Here is a 26,672-nt window from a genome sequence, read left to right on the forward strand (position 1 = left end):
GAATTTAGGCTTTTATTGACGTATAAACATTCATCAACTCATACATCAGAGGTTCATTCTCGTGTTACGCAGCACGTTTGAGCTTCAGCAAGAACCAATGAGGTTCAGTCTCGAGTTACGCTGCATGTTTGAGCTTCTGCAAGAACCAAAGTGTTTCATTCTCGTGTTACGCAGCACGTTTGAGCTTCAGCAAGAACCAATGAGGTTCATTCTCGTGTTACGCTGCACGTTTGAGCTTCCGCAAGAACAATAAGGCTCATTCCCGAGAGTTACGCAGCAAGTTTGAGCTTCCACAACTACCATTGAGGTTCATTCTCGTGTCTTACACATCATGTTTGATCTTCAGCAAGAACCAAAGAGGTTTGTTCTTGCGCATCAAGAAGGTTCGGTTGAGCATCTGTTTATGTCCACTGATCAATGTTTATGTTACAATGTCTGACTCTGTTGAGTAGCTGAATCCATATGCTGTGTTTATTAAACACGTGACACAAACAATAAAAGATTCAAGACAGGAAGTGTGGTCAGTGAGCATGCACAGGTTCGATTAACAGTAGCAGCAGTCCAAACAGCAAACTGAAGGTGATTAATTCAGCAATTAATTCAGTATGGACGCGGACACACATTAAGTTTTTTGCATAGAACCACTGAAGAATATTTATTAACCTGAGATCTTAGTATTCCATTTCTGGAAGTTAAAGGGATAGTTCACCCAAAAATTCTGTAATTAAGTACTCACCCTCATGTCGTTCCATACCCTTAAGTCTTTTGTTCATCTTCAAAACACAAATGAATCCTTTTGATGAAATCTGAGAGCTCTCTGTACTCTCCATAGACAGCTACGCAACTACCACTTTGATGCTGAAAAAAGTTCATAAAGAGATCGAAACCTCATCCATATGAATTGAGAGGTTTAGTCTAAATTTTCTGAGGAGACACTGTCACTTTATATGATGAACAGATTGAATTTAGGCTTTTATTGACATATAAACATTCATCAACTCATACATCAGTTATGGTAAACGGAAACTCAAGCATGTTCGCTTGATGTGCGAGAACCTGAGGTTCATTCTCGTGTTACGCAGCACGTTTGAGCTTCAGCAAGAAATGAGTTTCATTCTCGTGTTACGCAGCACGTTTGAGCTTCAGCAAGGACCAATGAGGTTCATTGTCGTGTTACGCAGCAAGTTTGAGCTTCAGCAAGAACTAATGAGTTTCATTCTCGTGTTACGCAGCACGTTTGAGCTTCAGCAAGATCCAATGAGGTTCATTCTCGTGTTACGCAGCACGTTTGAGCTTCAGCAAGAACCAATGAGGTTCATTCTCGTGTTACGCAGCACGTTTGAGCTTCAGCAAGATCCAATGAGGTTCATTCTCGTGTTACGCAGCACGTTTGAGCTTCAGCAAGAACCAATGAGGTTCATTCTCGTGTTACGCAGCACGTTTGAGCTTCAGCAAGATCCAATGAGGTTCATTCTCGTGTTACGCAGCACGTTTGAGCTTCAGCAAGAACCAATGAGGTTCATTCTCGTGTTACGCAGCACGTTTGAGCTTCAGCAAGAACCAATGAGGTTCATTCTCGTGTTACGCTGCATGTTTGAGCTTCAGCAAGAACCAATGAGGTTCATTCTCGTGTTACGCTGCACGTTTGAGCTTTCGCAAGTACTAATGAGGTTTATTCTCGTGTCCTACACATCATGTTTGAGCTTCAGCAAGAACCAAAAAGGTTTGTTCTTGTGCGTCAATAAGGTTCGGTTGAGCTTCTGTTTATGTCCACTGATCAATGTGTTACGATGTCTGACTCGGTTGAGTCAGTTATTAAACACTGTGACACAAACAATATAAGGTTCAAGACCGGAAGCATGGTCAGTGAGCATGCACAGGTTCGATTAACAGTAGCATTAGTCCAAACAGCAAACGGATCAAAGTCCGTAATCCAAAAACCGTAGTCAAGAACAGGCAGAGAAACATACAAGTGACAAAAACAGAAATGCTCAGTAACGCCAGGGTAACCTGGCAATACTTCACAACATGATGAACAAACATCATGGCTTATAACAGATAAGAAAAGGAAGTGATGCAAGAAGAACAGGCAGTAGTCAGTACTCAGGCGATGGCTCCCTCTGGCGGTTGGAGGAATGGATGGCGGATGCAGATGTTAGTTTAAATGTGAATAAAAGCCTAAATTAAGTCTGTTTATCATATAAAGTGATCATGTCTCTTCAAAAAAAATTGGACTAAACTGCTCAATTTATATGGATTATTTTTACGATCTCTTTATGAACTTTTTGGAGCGTCAAAGTGGTAGTTGCGTAGCTGTCAACGGAGGGAAAGAAAGCTCTCAGATTTCATCAAAAAGAACTTCCTTTGTGTTCCGAAGAAGAACGAAAGTCTTACGGGTTTGGAACGGCATGAGGGTGAGTAATAAATGACAGAATTTTCTGGTTTTTGGTAAACTATCCCTTTAATTCTTCTGTACAGGTTCAACCTGAGGTCTCAATGGCACAATCTTTTTTTTATGTTGAGTCACCATAACATGCTGTTCTAGAAGGGAAATAGACAGTAAGGAGAGAGAATGCGATGTGTCATGAGCTCTTGTGCCTTATGTAGCTCTATGTGAGTTTTGTGTGTGTGTGTGTATGTGTGTAACGGATTGAGAAGTATTTTATTGGGATGGCAGTTGTCAGGGTGCGCTAGTGTAGCACATTCCTGTCTGGGTTGTCAAGGACTAGCTTACATGCCACGCTTGTCTATTGAAATGACTGTCGCACATATTAAATAACCTTACTACTGCAGCGTCCCATGAACGTTGTGACAGGGTGGTCTGACATGAATCCTAAACACTTCACGCCCTATGAGGTGAATTTGATGGTGCTAAATCGTTACAATAATGTCCGACAGCAATTACATACTGTCATACATCTGTCAAACTCTGGCAGGAAAATCTCACTGAAGACTAATTGCAGAAATATTGACCTTAGTCTGTGAGGGAATATCTCTCTGTCTTTCCCTCCCTCTCATTGCCATGTATTTAGCATGTTTTTTATCTTCTGCTATCTCTCAGAAGCAGTGATGTTCCTTGAATCATCCATATCAAATACAATCCATCTTTCTATCAAGGACAACAGACGTAGGACAGATAGTCCCTACTGGATACCTTCCCCCTCCTCATGCCATTATCTTTGCCATCCCTGACAGTTTTACATCCTCTCTTCTGTGTCTTTCTCGTCTTCATCTCTGCTATCCTGTTTCATCCTATGTTACGTTGTCTCTAGTCTTGTAAAGCCAGACATTTGACTCAAGGAAAAGGTCTGGTTGTCATTGCAGCTTATTCTTCCCAAGAACAGCCCACTTAGACAGGAAAAGACAGTTTGATTGACAACCATACAGTTTTCAACCTGAGTATTCCATTCTCTCTGACACTGTTTGCTATTCTTCATCAAGTATTGTATCTATTTTTCGGAGTATGAATTCTTCTTTATTTCGTCCCACAGCACAGTTCAACTTGATTCCTGTGGGTCTGCGGATAGTGGCGATTCAGGGAGCGAAGACTGGTTTCTACCTGGGCATGAACAGCGAGGGATATCTCTACACCTCTGTAAGTGACTGAATGCTCTTTTAAGGATTGATGATTATCATAATTAGAATAATTATGCAGGTGCCCTCCATGTGTCTCCACAATAATGATTCACAGATAATTGACGACATGCAGCTTTTAGAGAGGTAAATAATTATGCAGACATTTTAATTACTCTCCTCATATAAAAGAGTTTGGCCAAATAAACTGATGTGAAAGATGGCGTAATTAGGATGATGTGGACACTTTTCTTGGTGCTGAAAACGTCAGGCTTAGTTTATGGCGTGAAAGTATAAATTCTGGGCCTTGCGTTGAAGATTTTGGACTCTCTCCATGGTGCTGAATTCCCAGGTTGCTATCCGTGGTGCTGAACTTCTGTTCCTCCGGGACCACCATCCTACAGAGTATACATCTAATACTAATGAAACACACCTAAGGTAATCAAGGTCTTCAGGAAGACTAGAAGGGTCAGGTTGGTGTGTTGGATTAGGTTTGAGGCAGCCTTCCAGTGGCCGAATTGGGCACCCCAGGGCACCAGAATCTTCATGACTGATCCAATTATTATTTTATGGTTTATTTTTGGGGGATTTAGGAGCTCTAATATCACAACACCAAATAAAATGGTTCAATATGCAGTTCTGTATAGATAGACTACCGTTCAAAAGCCTAAGGTCTGTATTTAAAAAAAAAAATTTTTTTTAAAGAAGTCTAATGCACACCAACAGTAAAAACAAAAATATTGTGGAATATATTAATAATATATATTAATATTTTATATATTTTATAATTAATTGTTGTGATGGCAAAGCTGAATTTTCAGCATCATTACTTCAGTGTCACATGATCCTTCAGAAATCATTATAATATGCTGATTTGGGGCTCAAGAAATATTTCTTATTATTATCAATGTTGAAAAAACAGCTGCTGCTAAGTATTTTTGTGGAAAACATGATAAAAATATAAATATTTTTATATTAAATGTAATATAAAATACATTTTAAATGATATCAATATAAAATAAAATATTTCAGGGTTCTTTGATAAATCTAAAATTCATAAATTAGAAGGTAAATAAAAAGAACAGCATTTATTTATAATGGAAATCTTTTGTAACGTTATAAATGTCTTTACCGTCACTTTTTAAATGTTTATTAACGCATCTTTGCTGAATTAAATGGTTAATTTGCATTAAAAAAATAATAAATAATAAATTACTTTGCCCAAATTTTTTTTTAATGGTAGTGCATTTAGCCACAATACACTTTAAAAAGATTAATCTCACTTGAAAAGCAACAACAGGATATCTGAAATCTCTTGTGGTTCTGGAAACATTTCAAATCCTGTTTTAAATGTACTAGATACACTATAGTCAGATTGGATATGTGCTGTCACTGCTCTCAAAGGTCAATCTTTCCCATAAAAATAAAAACAATAACAAAGGATTAGCCCATGCAGTGTGTCCAATTACCCAAATTGTGCTTGAGGTGGAGTAGAATGGAAAGCAGCAGCATTAGCAGGCAAGGTGGAGCAGATATTTAGACTGTCACGGCCAGAGCAGGATAAAGAGAACAGAGAGCGTGATGAGACGGCTCTCAGAGAGAGAGAGACATTGAGTGTGTGTTTGTTAAGCTGAGTATATGAGTGTGTGAGTGTGCATCCCAGAGCTGCCGATTAGAATGCGGGGATGAGAGAGCTTTTGTCTCCTGCCTCTCTGTGAACTGAGAAATGAGGGGATTTTCTTCTCAGAAGTGGAGAGCTGCATTTGGTTCAAAGGCAACTGACTCTAATTCAGAGCCTGTGTAGCTTACCGATGCGCTGCAAGCCTTGGGACATTCTGCCCTGTGTTGCTATCCTAAGACTGTCCCTCCTCCCCTTTTTTATGTCTTAGGTCTGGTCCGTCTATCCTGTCACTGTCCTTTTCACCGACTCCTTTCATTTGGACTCATCCTTAACAGATTTGTCCTTTCCGTGCTACTGTAACCATCTGAATTTGTCCTGTAGTTGCCCTATTTCAGTCTTTGGCAGTCAAACAAACCTTATTTTTGCTTGCAGTCGAATCAGAGATCATTACATTGAATTCTGTGTATTTTAATCAATGTCAAAGGGGTTACGTAAGCAGATTAATTTGGGAATGTTTACAATGCATGCTGCTTAACTGGCATCTAGATGCAGGAAATCATACTGGGTTTTGTGATATCACCATTGCGTCTGTGTGTGCATAAGATTTTTTTTTTTTAAGCATATGTGAGGGTTTAAATGCGAGTGCAAGTGTGTGTTTGATAACCATCGACTTGGAGAAAGCGTGTGTAACGGAACTGACAAATGTGTGAGAGAGGCTCAGAAACTCGGAGGACACAGCCAATGGGGAAACACCTCAGTCCCCGGAGCATTTTTCTCTTCCGCATGCTCCCATTCCCCTCCCCTCCTCTCCCCTCCCCTCCCCTCCCCTCCTCACTGCAGCTAAAGAGAAGGTCATTCATAATATGCCACTATATTGTCAAGCTCTATAAGTATCTCATTGTAATAAGCCCACGTAAATTAGACGAGCTGCCTCAGGGATTGTGCTCTTCTGCCACATAATGGATTTCATACATCCATTTGGGCAGACATTCTTCATGTACTCATGCAGCATTTGGTGCAAAGCCTGTAATGACCATTAAGGTTTAAAATGCACCGTCAAATCTGGAAGAGGCAATTCAGCTGAATGATTTAAAAGGTTAAAATTCACCAAATGTGCATTTATGACAACATTCCATTGTCATTTACTTTTGAATATGGCACATCCATCAAATAAAAATGCTGTGAGTTCGATTTTTCATGGCTATATCAAAGTACTCTCCTTTTACAGTTTTGTCTTTTGACGCCATATGTAAGGAACAGATGTTTTATGGTGAATAATGTAACCTTACTTTAAATTAATTATACTCTTAACTGGCAAAATAACATTTTGGAAGACTGATGAAAATTGTCTATGATGGTTATTTTCTTCCCCTAATGTAATTAGAATAGATTTAACTTTAATTTGTTCAATTTGTTCTGTTTAATGAAAAAGAAACATTCCGGCTTTGTGCTGAGCAAAAATTAAACGGTTCAAAAAATAGTATTAATAATTAATTAGCCATAACAGTCTAAATAAAAATTCTTTTTAGAATCCTACAAAAATTGAAATAAAGGTTGAATAAAGAACCATTTTGCATTCCCCAAAGAACCTTTCAAAAGTTCTTAGTGTGAAGAACATTTCAATAAATTATCTAAACAGTCTTTTTCCATGTTAAAGAACTTGTGCAATGAAAAGTTTCCATGGATGATAAAGGTTTTTTTCTGGAACCATAGATCCCAATAAATAACCTTTCTTTTTAAGAGTGGAAATTCATTGGTCAAGAACAGGGCCAATATTCTGTCATCATCATTATACATATTATATTTTCTTTCTTCCACTGAACACAAAAGAGGATATTTTACAGAATGTGAGCTTCTCTTATAGACTAATGCGGATGGTAACTGTCAATCTCCAAAAAGAAAAAGAAGCACAATCTAACCCATATGATGATATATTAATCTATATTGGAATAACATGAGGATGAGTAAAATATGACTGAGCTTGCATTTCTACTATTTCATCAACTTCCAACACTGAGCTGAAAGCTTTCCAGCAGCCTTCATTGTTCTGCGTCTTGAACTATCCAGGCAGCAGCTGTGTAGCCCTGGAGAGCGATGGGGAACGGACTACTGAGGGAACCTCCTCGCTATTGGTCTACGGTTATATGGGCATCAAGGTCTGTGAGATACCTGTTGTGGAGTTATGAAAATGATTTTCTGATAAAAATAGAGCCTTGTCCCGTCCTGACCCATTTTATAGACAGTATGCTCTGGAAAAACCCTCCTGGGCTGAGCGAGAGAGGGTGAGAAAGAGAACATGAGAAAGATATGAGGAGTGGGAGGCGCTGACACAGTTGTAAGGTTCCTGACAGAAATAGTTATGGGCCTGTTGCCACGATCAGCCATTATTCAGACGACACGGGCTTCGATTTAAAACTACTTGCTTCAAACTAAGTTTCTACCAGATAACTTGCAGTATAATGGCATTGTCTGAGCACAATAGGTGCATGTGTGGGTGGGTGTGTGATTTGTGTGACCGCAGACAAGATGTGTATAGTGTCTGTTGTGGTGCCTTCATCTCAGGTTTGACAAATGGTTTCTATAGACTCTCTCCTCTACAGATGGTATTGAGATTCCGAATGCTTCTGTCACTGAGATGCAATCACACCCATCACACCGCAGACTCAAAAGAGAGACATGTGGTTTGTAAAGGTAAATGAAAAGCCAGAGACATACCGATATGAATCCAAACTAGAACACATGCAATTGCTTTCAAACACACCTCATTCCCAGCGTTCCCTCACAAGTCGACGAGGGACGGAGAAAGAGAGAGAGAGACAGAAGTGTAAGTGATTCAGTAATCTTCTCCTTCCCCCTTGCAGGTAATGAACTGCAGATTGTAGCTGTTCATCCCCATAAACCCTCTGCGGCATTTTAAGCTGCCTCCATTTCCCATAAGCCCCCTTATGAACCCTAGCTTCAATTGAGTATCTTATTACTCTGTGGCCTTTGTCTTTGCACAAGGTGATCTCAGTATTCGTAGGTATATTAGAATGTGTTGATAGACACTAATATACTATATTTCATGTATGTACATATTAGACACACTAAGCTTTCCATGTCCTCTGACAACTGGTTGGAGCTGAAATTCCTGAGTGAATGTGGAATTAAAGCATACATTGACTACAATGTAATCCCTTATTAATATTTTGTTGGTTCTCCCTTTATTTATTTTTATTACAGTTACAGCAGACATTCTTCTGGGTATGGACTCACTAAACATTGCGTATGAGCCATGCTAAACTTATTTAAAATCATCCTTAAAAGTTGAGCTTCATTGGAAGACCTGCTTGACTTATCACAAATCAGGTTTATAATTTCCCAAAGGGTTTCAATGGCTTTAAGGTCAGGGGACTGAGGAGGCCACTTAAAGACTTCAAAATGCTGAGCATGAACACTTTCAATCCATGGTAATCAACTGTAGTTCAAAAGATGTCCTGTGTTAAAATGGATATTTTGTATTTTTACTCAGCCTGTACTCAGTGGCAGTCAAATAACGAGTCACTAACAGCTGATTTGTTTAACAGTTCATTCATCACACTGGAAATTAAAGGGTCAAGTCGAGTGCACTGCAATCTCATGCTGTGTTTTATACTGCACATTTTGGAAAATCTAGTTCATCCTAGCAATATGTGCATGCAAATTGCATACTATATACTGCAGAAAGAATAGTATTTCTATTCTAAATATTCAGGAAAGCGAATGCGTTTCACTCAGTACAGACGAGTCATTGGTGTCACAACAGTTCCGATAGATCTTTCGACATCACACAACAAAATGAAAACACTAAGTCAAAGTAGGTAAATGGGTTAACAAGTCAATGTGGTGGTGTTAAACATATTTAATTAACCTAATTTATCACAAATACAATATAAACAACCTATTCGATTAATCGTTGAACCTTAATAGATTTGTAAACATTTGAAGTGTTTATATTTTAGATGCTGTCTGTACTTTGATATTGTAAATGTACGTGTGCTCCACACTTTGCATATGAATAAAAAAAGAGATCCATTTTCTTTGCCACATGCTCATTAGTAATACTTCCTGGTTGTCCCCCCAACGACAGCCCTGTTCCAGATCGTTCATTAAAACAGGAGATGCCATCTTGCATTCCATAACATAATTCTTATTGACAGGGACCCTCAATTCATCACACAAAACAAAGATAAATGCCAAGAGCGTAAATTGATTGTGGCCTCGCCTGCATTCGTTTCATCCATCCATTGATGTTTCCTAATGTAGCTCTGCATGCTTTATAGACTTATGTAATGTTGTATGTCACTGAACATCTGCCGAACACACAAACTAACTACAGTGAATGCTGTGGGAAGACACATTACACATATGTACACACATGCATTCAAGCGCAAGGATTAACTGATGCATAAACATATTGGGTAGAAGAAGAAAAAACACACACTCGCTCATGAAATGTAAGCCCCATTAAGGAGCTTTATGTTGAGAGATGATCACGGACGAGACTGGCCCCAAATGACATACAGACAGAGATTACTGCACTGTAGGGGCCACTTTCGGTCAGACAGCATCATATCCGGTGTGGAAACTAAAGTGTCTGGGTTTAGCTTGGTTAGCATGATCCAGTGAGCCCCTACTGGTGAATACTGTTACTACACCTATCTACGGGTGCGTCTCAATCAACTCCCACACTTCCTAGGCCATGAACCAGTAAATCGTGTATATGAACTCAGACACTGGTATAGTCAGACACAGAGACATAAGGACCCTGGCTCACCCACCCTAACCCAACATTCCTAAGGGTATTTATGAATAACAACAGAACTGATATCTTTATTTCATTATTTTTTACATTAGTTTTGTACTAATTTTTTAAGAACAACTTCCGTTAAGAGAACATAGTGCACATCGATGCTCCCTGGTTTCCACGGTGCATTGTGGGACTTTTAGGGAATGAACGTTTCGGTGAACTGGAAGGATTTTGCGACAGCCCTTAAAATGGCCGACTCCCTGATCAGTCTACTGAATTAGGGTGCTGATTGAGACGCAGCCTACAATCTTTCTCTATAGAGTGCTGCAGGGATGATGTAGTTTTGTTAACCAAAACCTGGAAATGGGCTTTCATTTGAGCACTTCCGGTTCCACCATCCCAGTCAATGGGTTTTTGGTTAAATGCTTGAAATTAGGTCCGTTGTTAACACAAGCTCAAGATATTTTCGTGTTATATTCTACAACATAATATACAGAGTAATACCCCCCTTAATTGTGATTTTGTTTTTTAAAGCGTTTACTCGTCTTGTAAAAGGCGGTTGCTAACAAGTGGCTAAATGGGACTACAGAGATTGTCGTGGACATTAAACGTCATCAGCTGAACAGGTAAACTCATCTACTCACTAGTCCGCTTTCACAGCCTCGTTGTGTTTATAATCATGCTCTAGCAAGCTATCATAACTACAACTTTCAGGGAAAATGTTTTAAAATAAAACGTTGCGACAGTGGTGTAGTTTATAGCCTACAATTAGCTTTTTTACTTTTGTTCATAAAAGTGAACAAAATGTGTAAGGATCATTCACTTTTTGTTGGTTAGAGAGCTTATTTTATGCAATATTCCAAAAGCCGATGGAAAAATCCTATTGGCTTTTTCTCAAGGGAATCGGGGTGATGCTAACTTACGGGTTGGCCTACAAAATTACATCATCACTGCAGCACTCTATTGAAGGCCATTTAAGAGTTCCTGTATTTTCAGACTAAATAAGACACTAAAAGCAAATATTTTGCAAATACAACACTTTTTTTTTTTTACAGCGTGCATATAATTCATCCAGTTCCTCTCTTTCTTTTTCCGTTCTGCCAGTGCCATAGGCCTTCTCCACTCTCAGGAAGTATAGCACTCATTTATAGCTTGAGTTGTAACTTTGGTTTCCCAGTGTTCCTTTGTGGCCGAGACGCTTGTTTTGTGTGTTTCGCATGATCTTGAGATGAAGGGCATATTTCTCTGTCTACTTCCTGTCTCAGTGTAACGCCTTTAGCTGTAGTCATGGATTTGGGACTAATACAAAGTTTCACTGAATAATGCATGTGTCTTTGAAATAGCATAATTGATATCAATTATTCAACCGTGTCTCCAGCATTGTGTTACGTTTCCAGAACTTCCTGCCGAGAATCTAATGGACACAGAGGTCACGTCACGTTGGTCTCAAAAATCCAAGAAAATTTCAAGGCTGCTCTGTTGCAAAACTTTTAAAGCTTGTAAGATTGTCTCTTACGGGCATTAAAGTGATTTTAAAAAGTGCTGTCATGTATGTGTTTCTTGTCATTGGCAGTTTTACGTCACTGTTAAATTTTTCATCCTCTTTTAGTTATTGTTGTGTTTGGCGTTAAAGGTGCAACAGGCCTTGTGGAACATTGCAGATTGCTCTTTGTAGCACTTGAGCGGGCGCTGTAAACTGCCCTCGAGTAAAGCGTTTCTGAGTTTGCCATGTGGCAGTAACAAGGTCATTAACTCCACTTCGATGAGAGATAGAAACAGCACAGCAGTCGGATCCCACATCCTCCGTCTGTCAATTTCATGCTCTCTGAACCAAGAGCTGTGAGAAGAAGCTTGCAGAACGTCTTGGATTGGGACGTCATAGCTCAGGTCCCGTGGTGGCTGTGTGGCGGAGTGTGTGGGTGCATGTTTTGCTGAGTCTGCATGTTTGCTAGTATGGGTAGTTCACACTTTAAAATTGTAATTATTCATAATTTTTAAGCTTAAAAATGTCAAGCAACATTATAGGCCTACAGTACATTTCTAAGTCAGTACCATAGCAATCTGTAGTCAAATATATGCACGTATCAGCCGATATATGTTCATTTTTAATGTTATCGGCCCGATAAGAAAATTTGGCCGATATATTAAATCCGATAAATAATAGATTATTTCCTTCAGCTGAGACACAGATGCCGTTCACCATGCCTTTGAATTCTTTGAAATATGATTGGAATCACTTCAAATAGAAAAATACAGATAAGTGCAACATGTGCAGCGCAAGTCTGTCATGAGAACATTATAATTGTGTGCTTGGGACAGCTTTAAATGGTGAAACTTTTTTTGTTTTTGTAACCAGGCTCTCAAAAATTATTGGATTTAGATTTATCAGCCATTATATCGGTTATTGGCTTCCAAACATAAATAATTATCGGTATCGGTATCAAATGCTTCATATTGGTGCATTACACACACACACACACAATATTGCTGAGTCTGAAGGACATTATAAGGTGAATTTTTTTATTTATTTACAAGTTCATGGTCAATTTTGATGTCATATGGTGTAAGTCATACAAAGCCTTCTTGATTTAAGCCCGTTTAATTGTCATTCATACACAAATACTTTGCCATGTGTCAGCATAAATTAGTCCATAGACTTACCAATTTTAATTCGAAAAGTTACTTTAGGTCTGGAATGGCGTTCGTTTTCTGATGACGTCAGTTTGACGGCTTGGGTTGAAAACGCTAACCACTCCCCTCAAACCGTTAGTCTGCTATGAGCAGAGATGGAGAGGAGGAGTGCTAAAGTAAAACCCTGCCCTCTGTTCAGTATTCTGTTTCACTTGGAAATACGTCACAATGTAAAGTCGTTTGCAACTTTCGGTTCACGAGGACTTTAATATATTTGTCATTTTAGATATTAGGCATTTAACACATATATCAAGGATGCTATTGGTTTTATTATGATCCAATGGTGTGATGCAAAATCCTTTTGTTTGACATTCATAATAATTTATAATATTATTTAAATATATTTTGGACAAAAAAAATGTAAATTACATATTTGTATTACAAATCTGTCACCATCATCATTTAATTTTTTATAGTTTGCTTTGTCATAAGCTTAAAGTACACGTATTTGAAAAGTTAAGAAATTCTTCAGAGATTATAAATGCGATTTCATATTTTTATAATAGAATAAATTGTCACAACATGTGACAGTGTCTGTGTATGCTTCGAAAATTCCATATCATATTCATTTCTTTGTAGCCAAGAGTGGTACAAACTTCTCATTGTTAAAGTCCGCGTGAACTGGAATTTGCGACCGACTTTACTTTAGTATTGTGACTTATTGTAAAATAGAATAGTAAAATGAGGAAAAAATTAAGGGTGGAGCTTGATTTTTAGGGCACCGCCTCACAATCTCTAGCTTTAAGTGGTTAAGGATGTTCCGCCCAAGCTGTCAAACTGACGGCATCAGAGAATTTACAGAGGGGAGGCATACTTTCAGATTTTGAATCTTTTTTTTTTATGACCAAGTAGAACAGATTCAATCAGACACTTGCATACAAAAGGAGAGAAATGGGGGGAGGCAGCGAAGGAGGAGGAGAAGGGGAGGAGAGAGGGTGGGGCGAGGGGAAGGTCAGAGTGCTGCTCTGCATAATAAAGATCTCGGCATCGTCATCAGGATTCTCCACACGCACGCTGGAGATTACCTTTTTCTCCACATGTCATTCCAACCCATTCCAGCAGGACACGCAAGCTGAAGGAGCATGTCTAACTCGTTCAAGAGTCAGAGCGAAAGGATTAGCTTTTTATTTATTGAGCCCGTAATCATGGCAATGCAAACTCTCCCACGCACAGATAGGAGCTGGTCATCTAGGTCAGGGGATTTAAACCTGGGGTCCAGGGGGCGCAAGGGGTGCTAGGGAAACTCTGAAAAGTTTGAGAAAATACGATTTTACAAAATGGATCTAAATGTGCACTTAAGATATCAATGAAACATTGAATAAATAATTTATTTTCTAAATCTGATAATATTACGATTTAATGCCAATCCTTTCCAAAGACTGCTCAGAAATCATGAGATTAGTCGTGATGATAATTGCATTGACAGCACTAGTTTTTAGTAGTTTTTAGATTTTAGTCATATTTGTAATCATTTAGATTTCATATAGATTTTAGAATTATTTTTGATTATAGAATTATTATATTTATATACTGTATGTATAATGTTCATCTCAGATATGCTAAATAAAAAGTAATTATTTTTAGAGAAAATTAATAATAACATTTTGCTTAATCAATGAAAATATAAAAGCCAGTTTTGACCCTTATTTAATTTGTTGTCTTTATAATATCACAATTAATTTCTCATACTGTGTTAATGAATGTTTATTTGTGAAAATGTGGAGCTGAATTTATATTTTAGGAAGGGGGTCGTCCTATGGAGGTTTTTGGCATCAAAAAAAAAAAAAAAACACTAACTTAAGGGCCTTACACACCGGGACGAATATCGGCGCGCGTTATTCGCCAGCGTTTTTCAACGCGTTTTTTGTGTTCACACCCAAGCGATTTTCGCTGACGATGAGCCGAGTGAACATGCAAATTCATTCCCTGACATTAGATGGCGCGATTGTCAAACGTTCGTGGGAAAAAGTTACAAGCCTATGTACATGAAAGACAATTAAGTAAAATGAAACTCACCATCAAGGCCCATTTGCTCTGCAATACCACTCCATAACAGTTCTCTTTTATCAAGATTTTTGTAGTCGCGTTTGTCATATAGTTCTTTATGTTCAGACACCAACGAGGCCAGCAGCTCTACATTCATCTTGCCTTGCATCTTCCTCGTCTTATTTCTTCCCAGCAGTGTAGACGCTATCTTCTTCGCCTGTATGTGTGCTCGGCAAGACCGTTTTGTGTTTGAGCGCCCCCAAGTTGTGTTTTACTGTAACTTCAGAAGCTCCAGACACGTGAGCAAAAGCGCCAATCTCATTGGTCGGATAGTTTTTGACGCGGCGCGTCAAACCAAAAAAACGAACCCGAGGCGTTTTTTTAAAAATGACGCTTTTACGCGTGGCGTTTTTCGCGTCGGTGTGCACACTCACATTGGCGCCCTTTGTTTAGTCATGAGGCGTTAAACGTCGGCGAATATCGCGCGCGAAATTCGTCCCGGTGTGAACAGGCCTTTAGGTTGACTTTAGATCAACTCCTGGTAGATGGAGTCGGAGGATGGAGATCAAGTTCTTAATGTCTTTAGATTGTTCCACCACAAGCTATGCTGTGATTCATGTTGTGTAATAGGTCAAAGGTCAACTTTCAGGGTCATATATTGGAAGCCTGAACTTGAAAATGTGAGGTGGGGGGTGTTGATGTCCTTCACGGTGGCCATGGTAACTCGATTCACACGATTAGATTGTAATTAGTATTCCATAAGGCTGATCATCTATTGATCTCCTCCGTCTGTGAGATTCGGAGGACAACAAATACGTGAGGCAAAAGCTGCTTAGTTTGATGCATAGGCCAGGAGGAAGGGAGGGAGGGTGGGTTGGATAAAATGAGTGAAAGAAAAAGAACGAGAGAGCTGATGAAGACAAGTCTAAGAAAAAAAATCCTGAGCGTTGCATAGACTAAAAGCAGACAGGCAGAAATGTGGTTGTATTCGCTAGTTTTCACTCAAGCTGCTTAATATTGGGGAAGAAAAACTCCCTGTAACCCTTTCATCCCCTTCCAGACCCCAGCATCTTCTCTGTTTCTCTTTCCCTCACCCGGTCCAAATCTCTCAGTCTCCGGTGGCTTGCCGAAAGTCTTCAGTCAGCCGTTTCTGCTTGGCTACCCTCAGTAAATCAATCCTGCTGATTGGGTCTGCTCTCTGACAGGGCAAGGACCCTGACGAAGACTAAGAGAGATGTATACATGTCGCTCCTAGTTACAGTCACCCGGCTACAGCAGCTTGTATTGGTGGGAAGGGCTCTTAGCGAAAGGGAGATGAATGGGAACAGCGAGGTTATGCTCGGAACGTGCTAAATTAAAGTTTTAGGTTGAAAGCGGAGTGTGTTTTTCTTCATCTCAGGCCGTGACATTTTGAGTATCTGTAGATTTGTGGGTTCTGCTTTCAAGTTTGTATGTTTACATTAGCATTCCGGTACGTATGTTGAGTGGAGCTCACCGCTTTTCCACTCTCAGAGTACCTTTGGGGACAGTGTAAAGTTCATCAGTCATGCAAATGAATGCAGTTGTTGAGTAGTATAATCTACATCCTGCTCTCTGGAGAACATTGCTTTCAGAAAAACACCATGATGAGATTTCCCCTACCCCTATATAGACGCAGCCTGACCAATCAAAAATATGGCATTGTTATTTCTGTTCTCAGCATGCTAACTTTGTCATCTTTTTGTGTTCACACACATCTGTGCATGCATTTCAGAACTCTGTGCTTATTAGCATATTTGTGTTTTTCATTCTTTGGCAGGAGCATTTCAACCCAGAGTGCAAATTCAAAGAGAGTGTGTTTGAGAACTACTATGTGACGTACTCCTCCATGCTGTACCGCCAAAGCCAGTCGGGACGCTCGTGGTACATCGGCATCAACCGGGACGGCCAAGTAATGAAGGGCAACCGCGTGAAGAAGACCAAAGCGGCTGCGCACTTCCTACCTAAAGTCATTGAAGGTCAGATCAGGTTTTAAATAAACTTGAGACATTTTATGATGGTAAATCTAGCCTAAAGTGGTAACTGTGCTTTAGAACATTCTACTAGGGGTTTAAACTTGGTCCAAGCAGGTTTATATGCTAGTAGACCATTTTAGACCATTTTGGACCAGCAAGGTGGCTTAACCAGCTAAGGTGGTTAAACATGGTTGCTGTTCAAACAGCTTATAATCAACCTGGACAAGCTAATAACCTGCTTACACTGACTAATGACTAATATCCAACTTGCTCTATCATATAATGGCCACCTTGGACTAGCTAAAAAACACTTTACACCAGCTAATAACCATCTTGCACCAGATTAAACCAGCAAGTAAACATCTTAGAGCACTTAATGACCTGCTTGGACAAGTTTGCACTAGCATAAATGCAAGTTATAACCAGCTTGCATCAGATTAAACCAGCCACTAACAATTTTACAGCAGTAACCTGATTGAACCAGCTAATAACCAGCTACGACCAGCTAATACAGATACACCAGCTAAAGACCAGCTTAGACCAAATAGACCACATTCCCAGAATGCACCAGCTAATGACCATTTTGGATGAACTTATAACCAGCTTGCACCATCTTAAACCAGCCAATAACCAGTTTAGAGCAGTTAATAACCTGCTTGGACCAGCTAATAACCTGCTTTCACTATCGTAGATCAGCTAATAATCAGTTTGCACTAGCTTAGACCAGATAATAACCAGCATAGACCAACTAGTAAGCAGCTTGCAACAGTCAATGGATATTTTAGATCAGCTAATAGCCATATTGCACCAGATTAACAACCAGTTTAGATTAGTTAATAACCTGTTTGGACCATCTAATAGTTTACACCAGCATAGCAGCTTATATCCAGTTTATACTAGCTTAGACCAGATAATAACCAGCTTGCATGTTTAGACCAGATAATATCCACTTTACGCCATTTAATAACCAATTTGCACCAGATTAAACCAGTCAATAACCATCTTAAATCAGTTAATAACCAGCTTGCATCAGCATAGACCAGCTAATATCCATTTTGTACTAGTTTAGACCAGATAATTACTAGCTTGCACCAGCTAACGGCTCTCCCAATATTCAGATTATTGGTCAATCAGTATGGGTTTTTCAGTTGCAGACTCTTGAAGCTATACATTTTCCAGTTTCATGAATAGTGCAACTATTTATGACAAAGTTATTTTAGTTCCTCTGTTGTTGCTTTAAATAACATCAGTGTGTCTTTGTTCTTCTCGTTCCCTCAGTGGCCATGTACAAGGAACCTTCACTGCATCAGCTTGTAGCAGAGCAGAGTCCTCCTCGCAAAACCGTAAAGACTTCAGACTCCCCCTCCCACAAGAACGGCAGGAAAGAGGCGCCCAGAGCTGATGCTTCATAGCACAGGGGGTGCACACAGGGAGGGTGAAGGACTTCAGTGACACTGAGAACTCCATTTTCCTTCATGCAATAGGGGCAGGAAGAGCTATATGAGCGGCTGCTTGATTTTGAATGGGGCGAGATCAGACAGCAGCCCCTGGCAATGAGAGGAGAATCCTTGCCTCTCTCGGTCGAACCAGCTCGTATATATTTCCACTGACCCGGCATGACACCTGACCCACCATATGATTCTATAATCCCCTGAAAAACATGTTTCTGTGCCCCCACATGCTGACAAAAAATGCTAACAATACATATTCTAACTGAAGAATTCAAATGACTTCTTTCCCTGCGGTTTCTTTTTGTTTGAACGAAGAGTTTGGGTGTGAGAACGAGAGCGCGAGGGAGAGAGGTTATTATGTAATATCATCATAATGATTCCAGCAGATGAGACCCTCGCTGGTTAATTTTTTCCTGCCATCACTTTGCCAACGGCTGCTCTGTGCCAATCAGAACTATAGGAAGGAGTGCAGTAAAATTTGTTTTATTGGACCATTCAAGGAGGATCCAGTTCTATTGGTCTGCAGGTGTAGATTGATTTCTTCTGGGCCGCTGCCAGGGAAACCAATGGTATCGTCCGGAATATGTGATCGGGCAGCTTTTAAAATTAAACAAAACCCTGTAGTTCCAATTCCTTCCACTGATATTCTCAAACACAACCTGATGACGATGATAATGAGCTAAGATTGAATCCACAACCCAAACGCATCTGTTTTTGGTTTAATTGTGGCTACACCTTGTAAGATCCAAAAAAGGAAAAAACAAGTAAATTCTCTTGTGAGGACTCTATTAATGTTTAATGGCCAGTGAGCTCGGATCAGCATCCATATCATTGGCAAACGAGTGCAGATTATTCGGGGCAGTTGTTTGATAGCTCTTTGATGGGATTCGTACAGGGGATTACATGGAGTCCAGCCATGATTGCTTGAATTATTTACTCCTTTTCTCGAGAACGTTCGGCTCGTTCAAGCAGTTCGGATGAGAAATTGTAATATGCAAATTTAAATTGTGGCGAGCCGATCAATGACGCAGTGATTGTGTGCGGTTAGACGTGTCTATTAAAGTGTGAAAGAGACAGAATGATGCGAAATGAACATCTGCTTCCATTGTTTATTTGTGTGTGTGGCAGTCTGGGCACACATGTGTAAACACATTGGCTCACACAGTTGATCATTTTAATGGTTCGGTCGTGTCTGGGATTTTTAATCTGCCTGGAGATGTTGACTGATGACCTTCTCCAGGTTTCATAATTGACACATAACCAAGAGGAAGTGCTGCGACATCCAGGACCTCTTTGTAATTCCACAGGCATCTTCCCAGTCCACACACACCACACTCCGTAAATTGTTTGCAATGTGTGTGTTTGAGTAAAGAGTTGGTCAACCATCTTACAGATGGTGCCCTTTTGTCCTTCAGAAGGGAAGAGACCAGCTCTGTGATTATGACATCAATCATTTGTGGGCCAACAGCAACTGGTGCGAATGTGCGACCTGAGTGGCTACAGATGTGACAGGTTCACAAGTTTGGTTTTGCTGTTGTTCCGTGTAAAAAAAAAAAAAAAGGTAATTTGTTGATTCGTATATGTGTTTGAATTGAGATGACCATTCAAACACAAATGAGCTGTGTCCTGAACAACTGGCCAGCAAAGAAAGTAGTTAAAATACAATGAATGAAACTATGAGTAATAATATTAAATCGAAGAGAAAATATTTAGGTAAATGAAACAGGAAGTCAGAAGAATGTATAGCGGATGTCAGTGAGGGTTTGTGCATGTTGCAGAACGTTTTTAGCATGTTGAAGCATGGTACGCGTATGTGTCTGAATAAAAGTTGGCCAAGTTAAAGGAATATTCCAGGTTCAATACAAGTTCAGCTTAATTAACAGCATTTGGACATTGTGTTGATTACAACCAAAGTGTATTTAAACAAATTTTCTTAAAAATAAAAAAAAGGCATAAAATTGGGTAACAATGATGCACTTACTGGAAGTGAATAGGGCAAATTTTTAAAGGATTTACAGCTGTTTCATTTTCATATACTTTTATATCAAAAGCATTTAAGTGGCATTTTTTTATGATGATGAAATCATGTTAACATGAACATTTTTATGTCTTGTGGCCATTCTATTAAATCAGTGAGCATGTTAGCATTTACGTTCGTTCACTTTCATTGTAAGTGCCTCACTGTAACCCAGTTTGTCCCAAGGAGTGTTAATCAACATTATGCCACAAGTGCAGTGGATTGAGTTTAACTTGTATTGAACCTGGAACATTCCTTTAAAAGAAATTGTAATGTGTAGCATGAGAAAGTCTGAAGAAAGTTTGGTTATGCGAGATGAGGTTTGGGATGAAGACGATTCGCTGGCTACGAGAGAGTGAAAGTCCTGAGGGCGGCTCAGTGATTGAAGTTAGAGAGGAAGAGAAAGACACTTTAGAGGCATTAGATTATGAGGAGCAAAACCAGAAGATTATTAAGTTGGATTCTTGGAGGAGAGCTTGTGCTTTGGTGCTAATGATGAGGGCAAGATCCTGTTCTGTGAATTAGACACTGAATGAACTCTTGCTGATTGAGCGGAAGGTGAGGAACAGATTCCTTTGAGGATTGGGGGAAGGGAACATTTGTGCTCGCGCTTGTGATGTAGTTACCTGGCCCGACGGAGACGTTGAGAACACAAGGACGAATGCGGCGCACACACGCCCCCTCATGTGTGCTCCAAAGTCATGCTCCATTTCCTGAGCAATCTCCCCAAACCCTCTCCTGTGTGTCCAGTGGCTATTAACCTTCCCTCCAGCTCTGTGTGTGTGTGTGTGAGAGAGAGAGAGAGAGAGAGAGAGAGAGAGAGAGATAGATAGATAGAGCGAAGTAACGATCGATTGACTCAATAAAACCCAAACTGGAGAGCAATAGCCCAGAGCTGTGAGCAATAATTTCCCTGTGCAACCGAGGAACCCGAGGACATTAGCAGATGATGAACTGAGAGGGGGTTTTTTTGTCCGTGTGTTTGGGACTTCCAGTCGGCGAGAAAGCAGCGGAGGAGGATACAACATGGAGATAAAGTGACATTCAGATCGTAAACCCAATTTTGGTTTTGTCAAATGGGCCTTGCCCGCTTGATCTCGCTCTCGTTCTTCTGTCCAGACCTGGTTTTGCTGTGAAGCGGCTAGTATTATGGTCTCAGATCTCTCCTGACTCTCGCTCTCTCTTTTAAATCAGGGCAAGTTCTCAAGGACGCATTGAGTCCACCCTCTGTTTCATTTGCCCTCAATTAAAGCATGCAAAGACAGTGAGACGATCAAGGGAACACTTCTAAAGTTTTCATGCTGTATTTTTGTGACGAATAATTGATTTCATACTATCTATCTCAGAGGAGTAAAGGAGAAAAATATGTGTATATAAATCAAAGAGTGATTAAAAAGTAATATTAAATGCAATCAAAAAATGATGACAGTACTGTAAAATGGGTGCTTTTGGGAAGATGGACTGCCTGGTCTTGCCAAAATTGCTGTGAGCCATATGGACTGTGGACATGTACAGATTTAAGTTTCTTTTTGTATTTGTTTTTATTAAATTGTGATATTGACTGAAGCAACTAAAGGTCATTTCACCCACAGTGAAAAATGTAATTTTGAAGAACTGATGGGTACTTCCTTGAAATTTGCTTTTATATTTAGTGGAAAATATGTATGAACCTTGTTTTGCTTTTTCTGACATATTTTCCCTTGTGCAAACTTGTTTTTATTTATTATTTTCTCCTTTTTCATTTTAAAGCTGTGTCGTTAACAGACTAACTAATTGGACTTTTCGAGACCTCTTCACCCACACATAAAAAAAAAATAAAAAAAAAACCTGAACCCTGAAAGCCAACGCACCTTTTCTAATCAGGTCTTCCAAATGAAATGCAGAAGAAAACAAGCCAATCCTTTTCTCCCCTATCTTCTCGTCTTCCAAAAAGCAAAGTCTTCCACTAGCCAGGGTTTGCCTGAGTGTGGCAGTAACTGCCGAACGGAACATGGCTTCCTGCATAAGCCCCGCACTCGATCTTACGCAGTGAATGCAGGAACAGGCTGATTGGCTGACAGCCAATGGAGGCGGAGCTACACACACCTGCCCTATGAAACAGCATGGAGACCTACGCGGAGACTCGAAGAAAGCTGACCATAGACTAACAGCCGGGGTCAGCTGGCCATCCCCTGCGTCCCTAACCAGCATGGCGGACGTGCTGCTCTTGAAAGCCGACACACCTGGGAGAGAACTAAGACTCTATTGCATGCATCCCACTTCGGAAATACTAGGAAAGGACTCCCTGTTACAGAGCACAGGATCTCCTTAGCACCCTCTCCTGACCTCCAACTTGCCATCCTGTGTACGTTTCTAGAGCAATTATACATCTCTGGGCTGGGAGGAGGGAGAGGTGTGTCTTATTACTACATATTATTGAATAAACAGTTATATTTGTATTATTGTAAGATGTGTGATGGACTTGTGATGTTGTGTAAAATATGTGCCCCTGGTTTTAGAACATTACCATGCATAACATCTCAGGCATGTAGGAAACAGATGGCACAGACAGCTGCAGGTACTCACAGGTGAGCAGTCAGGTGACAGGTGACAGACAACCTCTGCTCCCTTCACTTAGAATTGGCACACTGCACACGGACAAAACTCACATGAAACACTCGCTCTGCGCAGTATTTTTTTAAACTTTCCCCTTTTCTATGTCACCAGACCTTGACTAATCGTCTCACTGGCCACCTACGAACATCTGCATTATGTCACTGCATTACAGGAAGTCTGTTAATTAGAACCGAATTAATACCGCAGGGTGATATATAAACCACAGCCCACTCTCGCTCTTGCATGCAGACTCGTTATACAATCGTAGATCATCTTCCAGACCCTTCAAGCAAGCTGAGATAATTGTCTTGAACGCCTTTACAGACCCAACAAACTCTTAAAACAAGCTTCTTCATTTGAGGATTAGCTGGCAGTTGATGGATTAATATGAGGAAATTACATGCAGAACAGGGTCTGAATTTCAGCGTGGGAGGGCGAAACGTAATTCAGATCCCTCTGCTGTTTAACTAAAAGTAATCCTAGAAACTAATTCTAGATCAGGACTCCTGCTGCGTGAATATTCAGAAATATTTCGAAGGCAGATTGCTTATCTGAGATAATGACAGCATTTGGGTTAAACAATCAAAGAGTGAAGACTTTAAATGTATGGCATACATCATAAAAGATGGTTGCACAGTGATCATTTCTCTACAGGATGAAGGGAGATGCAAAAAACTGTTGAAAGTTTTAGAAAACACAATTGAAGTTTTTTTGTCTTGTTTTCTTGTGGTCCCAATCTCATCAAATGTTCAAAACTGTTTGTTAAACATCATTCTATAATCATTCATCAGTAAGTTTGCACATTTTGTTAATCATCTTTGCTCACCAAAATGACTTAAACGTGTGAAAATAATTTCTTCATGCCTTAAAATAGGTTGAATGTAACTTCACACCCTTCACACTCCCAATACGTTATACAACAGCGAGAATCAAAAAACGAAGGACAAAACAGTCACTCTTTGTAAACTTTGTTCAATAGGAGTGCTGTATGCTCTAATATGACCAGTCATTGCGCCGTTGATAGAGTGCGAGCGAAGTGCAGATTTGTGTGTGCACTCATCTGAAGCGCGCACACGGGCAGCTGTTTCTCAGACAGCGCGCAAATATTGATTGTGCTTGAACGGACAAATTCACACAAAAATTATGCCAACCTGCCTGTCTTGGTAAGTATCCAAGTAAACATAGACAGTATGTCTTAAATGAATGTAAACAGTCGAGAAAGACAATGCATGAGGATCAGAATCAGTATTTTGGTTCTGGGCATAGAGTCTTAAAATGACAGCAGCCTAATATTCCTGCTGTCTGTTTTTAAAGTTAATCAAACAAATCACTTACTGCTCTTAAAACTTTTTGTTTCTTTGCTCTATATTGTATTTATTTCTACTGTTGCTTGTATTTGGATTATTTGTTCTTATTTTCTTTATTTTTATTTGACGGTAGTCCTTACCCTGAACATTACACATACAGAACCGTACCAAAAACCGTGACCCAAAAACCAAGATAAAAACCAAACCGTGAGTGATTTGAACCGTTACACCCCTAGTTTTAACCGGTTTTGAGAATGGCACACTTTTTCCGAAGGTCTTTCTGCACATGCTCTCAGGCTAGTGTGCTCGAGAGAGAGGGAGCGGCGGGGGAGACAGGTTATGTTGTACAGCAGCAAGCCCTAACATGGACATAGTTTGGGCACGCCTTATGCAAAATACTGTCTGTGAGCAGCTCCCTCATTCCGATCCATCAATAGAGTGGTGCAGGTATGACGTCAGAACCCAGAAGTCTAACTCGCCGCTGGTTCCTTCGAGATTTTCCTCGAAATCGTACGCATCATTTTTTTTTTAAATCAAGGGAACGAATTAGTAAATCGTGCGCACGATTTAGCAAATCAAAGGAACGAAATAGTAAATAGTGCACACGATTTATAAATCGAGAGAACGAATTAGTAAATCGAGGGAACGGAGTAGTAAATCGAGGGAACAAAATAGTAAATCGTTCGCACGATTTACTTTTTTTCTTGCATGTCATGTGCGGGGCTCCGTAGAATCCGCTAGAAATTGTGCTTGTTTTTTCTGCACTCATAACTACGCAAAATGTTAGAAATTGTTAGTGAATGAGAAGGCCACTCATCACTAACAGACATAATAGAGCTATTTCAACTTGAGTAAGTCAATGATCAACCTAAAAACCTAAAAAAAGAAATAAAATACTGTACTTAGAAATTGCTACCTCCCCAGAGGGGGAATTGTTTACAATTTTGTTTTATCGTATTCTCGTTCTGTTTTTCTTGGTCTGACTCTGGACCAAGACAGCAACATAGTGTCGGCACAGATCCAGCCCTCTTCCCAGATGTGCGCCGGATCTGGGCCGACACTATGTTGCTGTCTGGGTCCAGACCAAGAAAAACAGAACGAGAATACGATAAAACTTTGTTTACAAGAAAACACAAAAAGAAGGCTGAAATACATTATTGATGCCATCTTGGGCTTCCATAAGATACTGGCAGCAGAAAAAAATAAACGAAATCACGCCACAAATACGTTTTTTTTACACACCCGATAACACAAGCGTGCCAGAACTGTTTCTGAGTCCCCAGGCTGAATTTGAAAGCATCAGAGAGGCAATGAGTCATGGTTGTATCAGACCCTCACCTGCGGCAAACCTCTGCAACCCTCGATAAAGGTAAACCACAACAGTAATGCACAAATCTGTCAAGGGTGATAAATGTTCGGTAGATTTTTTTTTTTTTTTTTTTTTTTTTCAATGGGTAAATTCTAATGGTAAATCTTTCAACTGACCACATAAAAGCAGATTGCAGGGCACCCCGCTGCAATCTCGCCTGTGTTCACAGTGCTCTGGAGGAAATACAGCAACATGTTAGAAGCAATAATTGAACCATGCATTATTCATGGACGTCTCCCAGGGGAAGGGAAGAGGATAGCGAGGGTGGCAGGGTCAGAGAACGCACCTCTGCATGCTGCTCCTCATTACATTTGCCATCTGGGCAGAGCGTTTAGACCGGGGCTTCCCTTCCTTATCTCACCCTACACACACACACACACACACACACATATATATATATATATACGCTGCAAGAATAATGCATGCAGAAACAAGTCTTACATGCACATATACACACTTAGAAAGCAAATACACGCACACAGACACATTTCATACTTGTGTTCCCTTACAAGCCTCTATGATCTCTTGAATGATTTTGATCCAACATGGCATCTTCTCAAAGCTTCTCACTCTGTATGCTGCGTGCATCCAAACCTGACATCGTACACACTATTTGAACTCTTCCCTGAGGCCTTTAGCTCTGCCCTGAGGCCTCCTGAGCACATCTCCTGACTCCCTCCTGATTGTACCACTTAAACTGATCGTCAAGGTCTTCGGAGTATGAGACTGCAGCATTTTAAGACTTGTTTTATACTGCTCTCTAGTGGATGAAGGAGACGCTGCATGCACAATGCAAACGAAGCCTGAGTCAGCAACCTTGATTCTGAAAGGATGTGAGCCTACTTGTCACTTTAATCCTTATGTTCCTTTAATAGTTAACATAAGGTTGATATTTAATTTGGTTATATTAACATGACATGACCACAAAAAGTACAACTTCATGACATGCTTCAAACATCCTCAATGAAAAATATTGCAACACTTTACAATAAGGTTTCATTAGTTAACTACATTAGCTAACATGAACTAATAATGAACTGCACTTCTACAGAATTTATTAATCATTGTTAATGTTAATTTCAACATAATACATTATTTACCAGCTGTATCTGTTAACATTAGTTAATGCACTGTGAAGAAACATGAACAAACAATGAACAGCTGTATTTTTTATTTTATTTACAAAATACAGTATGTATTTGCTTATGGTTAGTTCATGTTTGTTAATATATTAACTAATGTTAACAAATGCAAGTGTTACCAAGAATATTATATTACCTCAGATATAAATCAATACACA

At 39.8% G+C, this 26,672-nt stretch overlaps 1 protein-coding gene across 1 annotated transcript in view; it reads left to right on the top strand.

The window, feature by feature from the left end:
• fgf11b (fibroblast growth factor 11b) overlaps positions 1–19,629 on the top strand; it is a 46,530-nt gene extending 26,901 nt beyond the window's left edge. Inside the window, exons 3-5 of the mRNA XM_084401436.1 lie at positions 3,492–3,595; positions 16,438–16,636; positions 17,912–19,629. Coding sequence (XP_084257562.1) covers positions 3,492–3,595; positions 16,438–16,636; positions 17,912–18,045 — 437 coding nt within the window. The 3' untranslated portion in view covers positions 18,046–19,629. The remainder of the gene's footprint in view (positions 1–3,491; positions 3,596–16,437; positions 16,637–17,911) is intronic.
• Positions 19,630–26,672: the final 7,043 nt, after the last annotated feature.

This window comes from Rutilus rutilus, assembly GCF_951802725.1.
Source record: "Rutilus rutilus genome assembly, chromosome: 25".
Classification (NCBI taxonomy): domain Eukaryota; kingdom Metazoa; phylum Chordata; class Actinopteri; order Cypriniformes; family Leuciscidae; genus Rutilus; species Rutilus rutilus.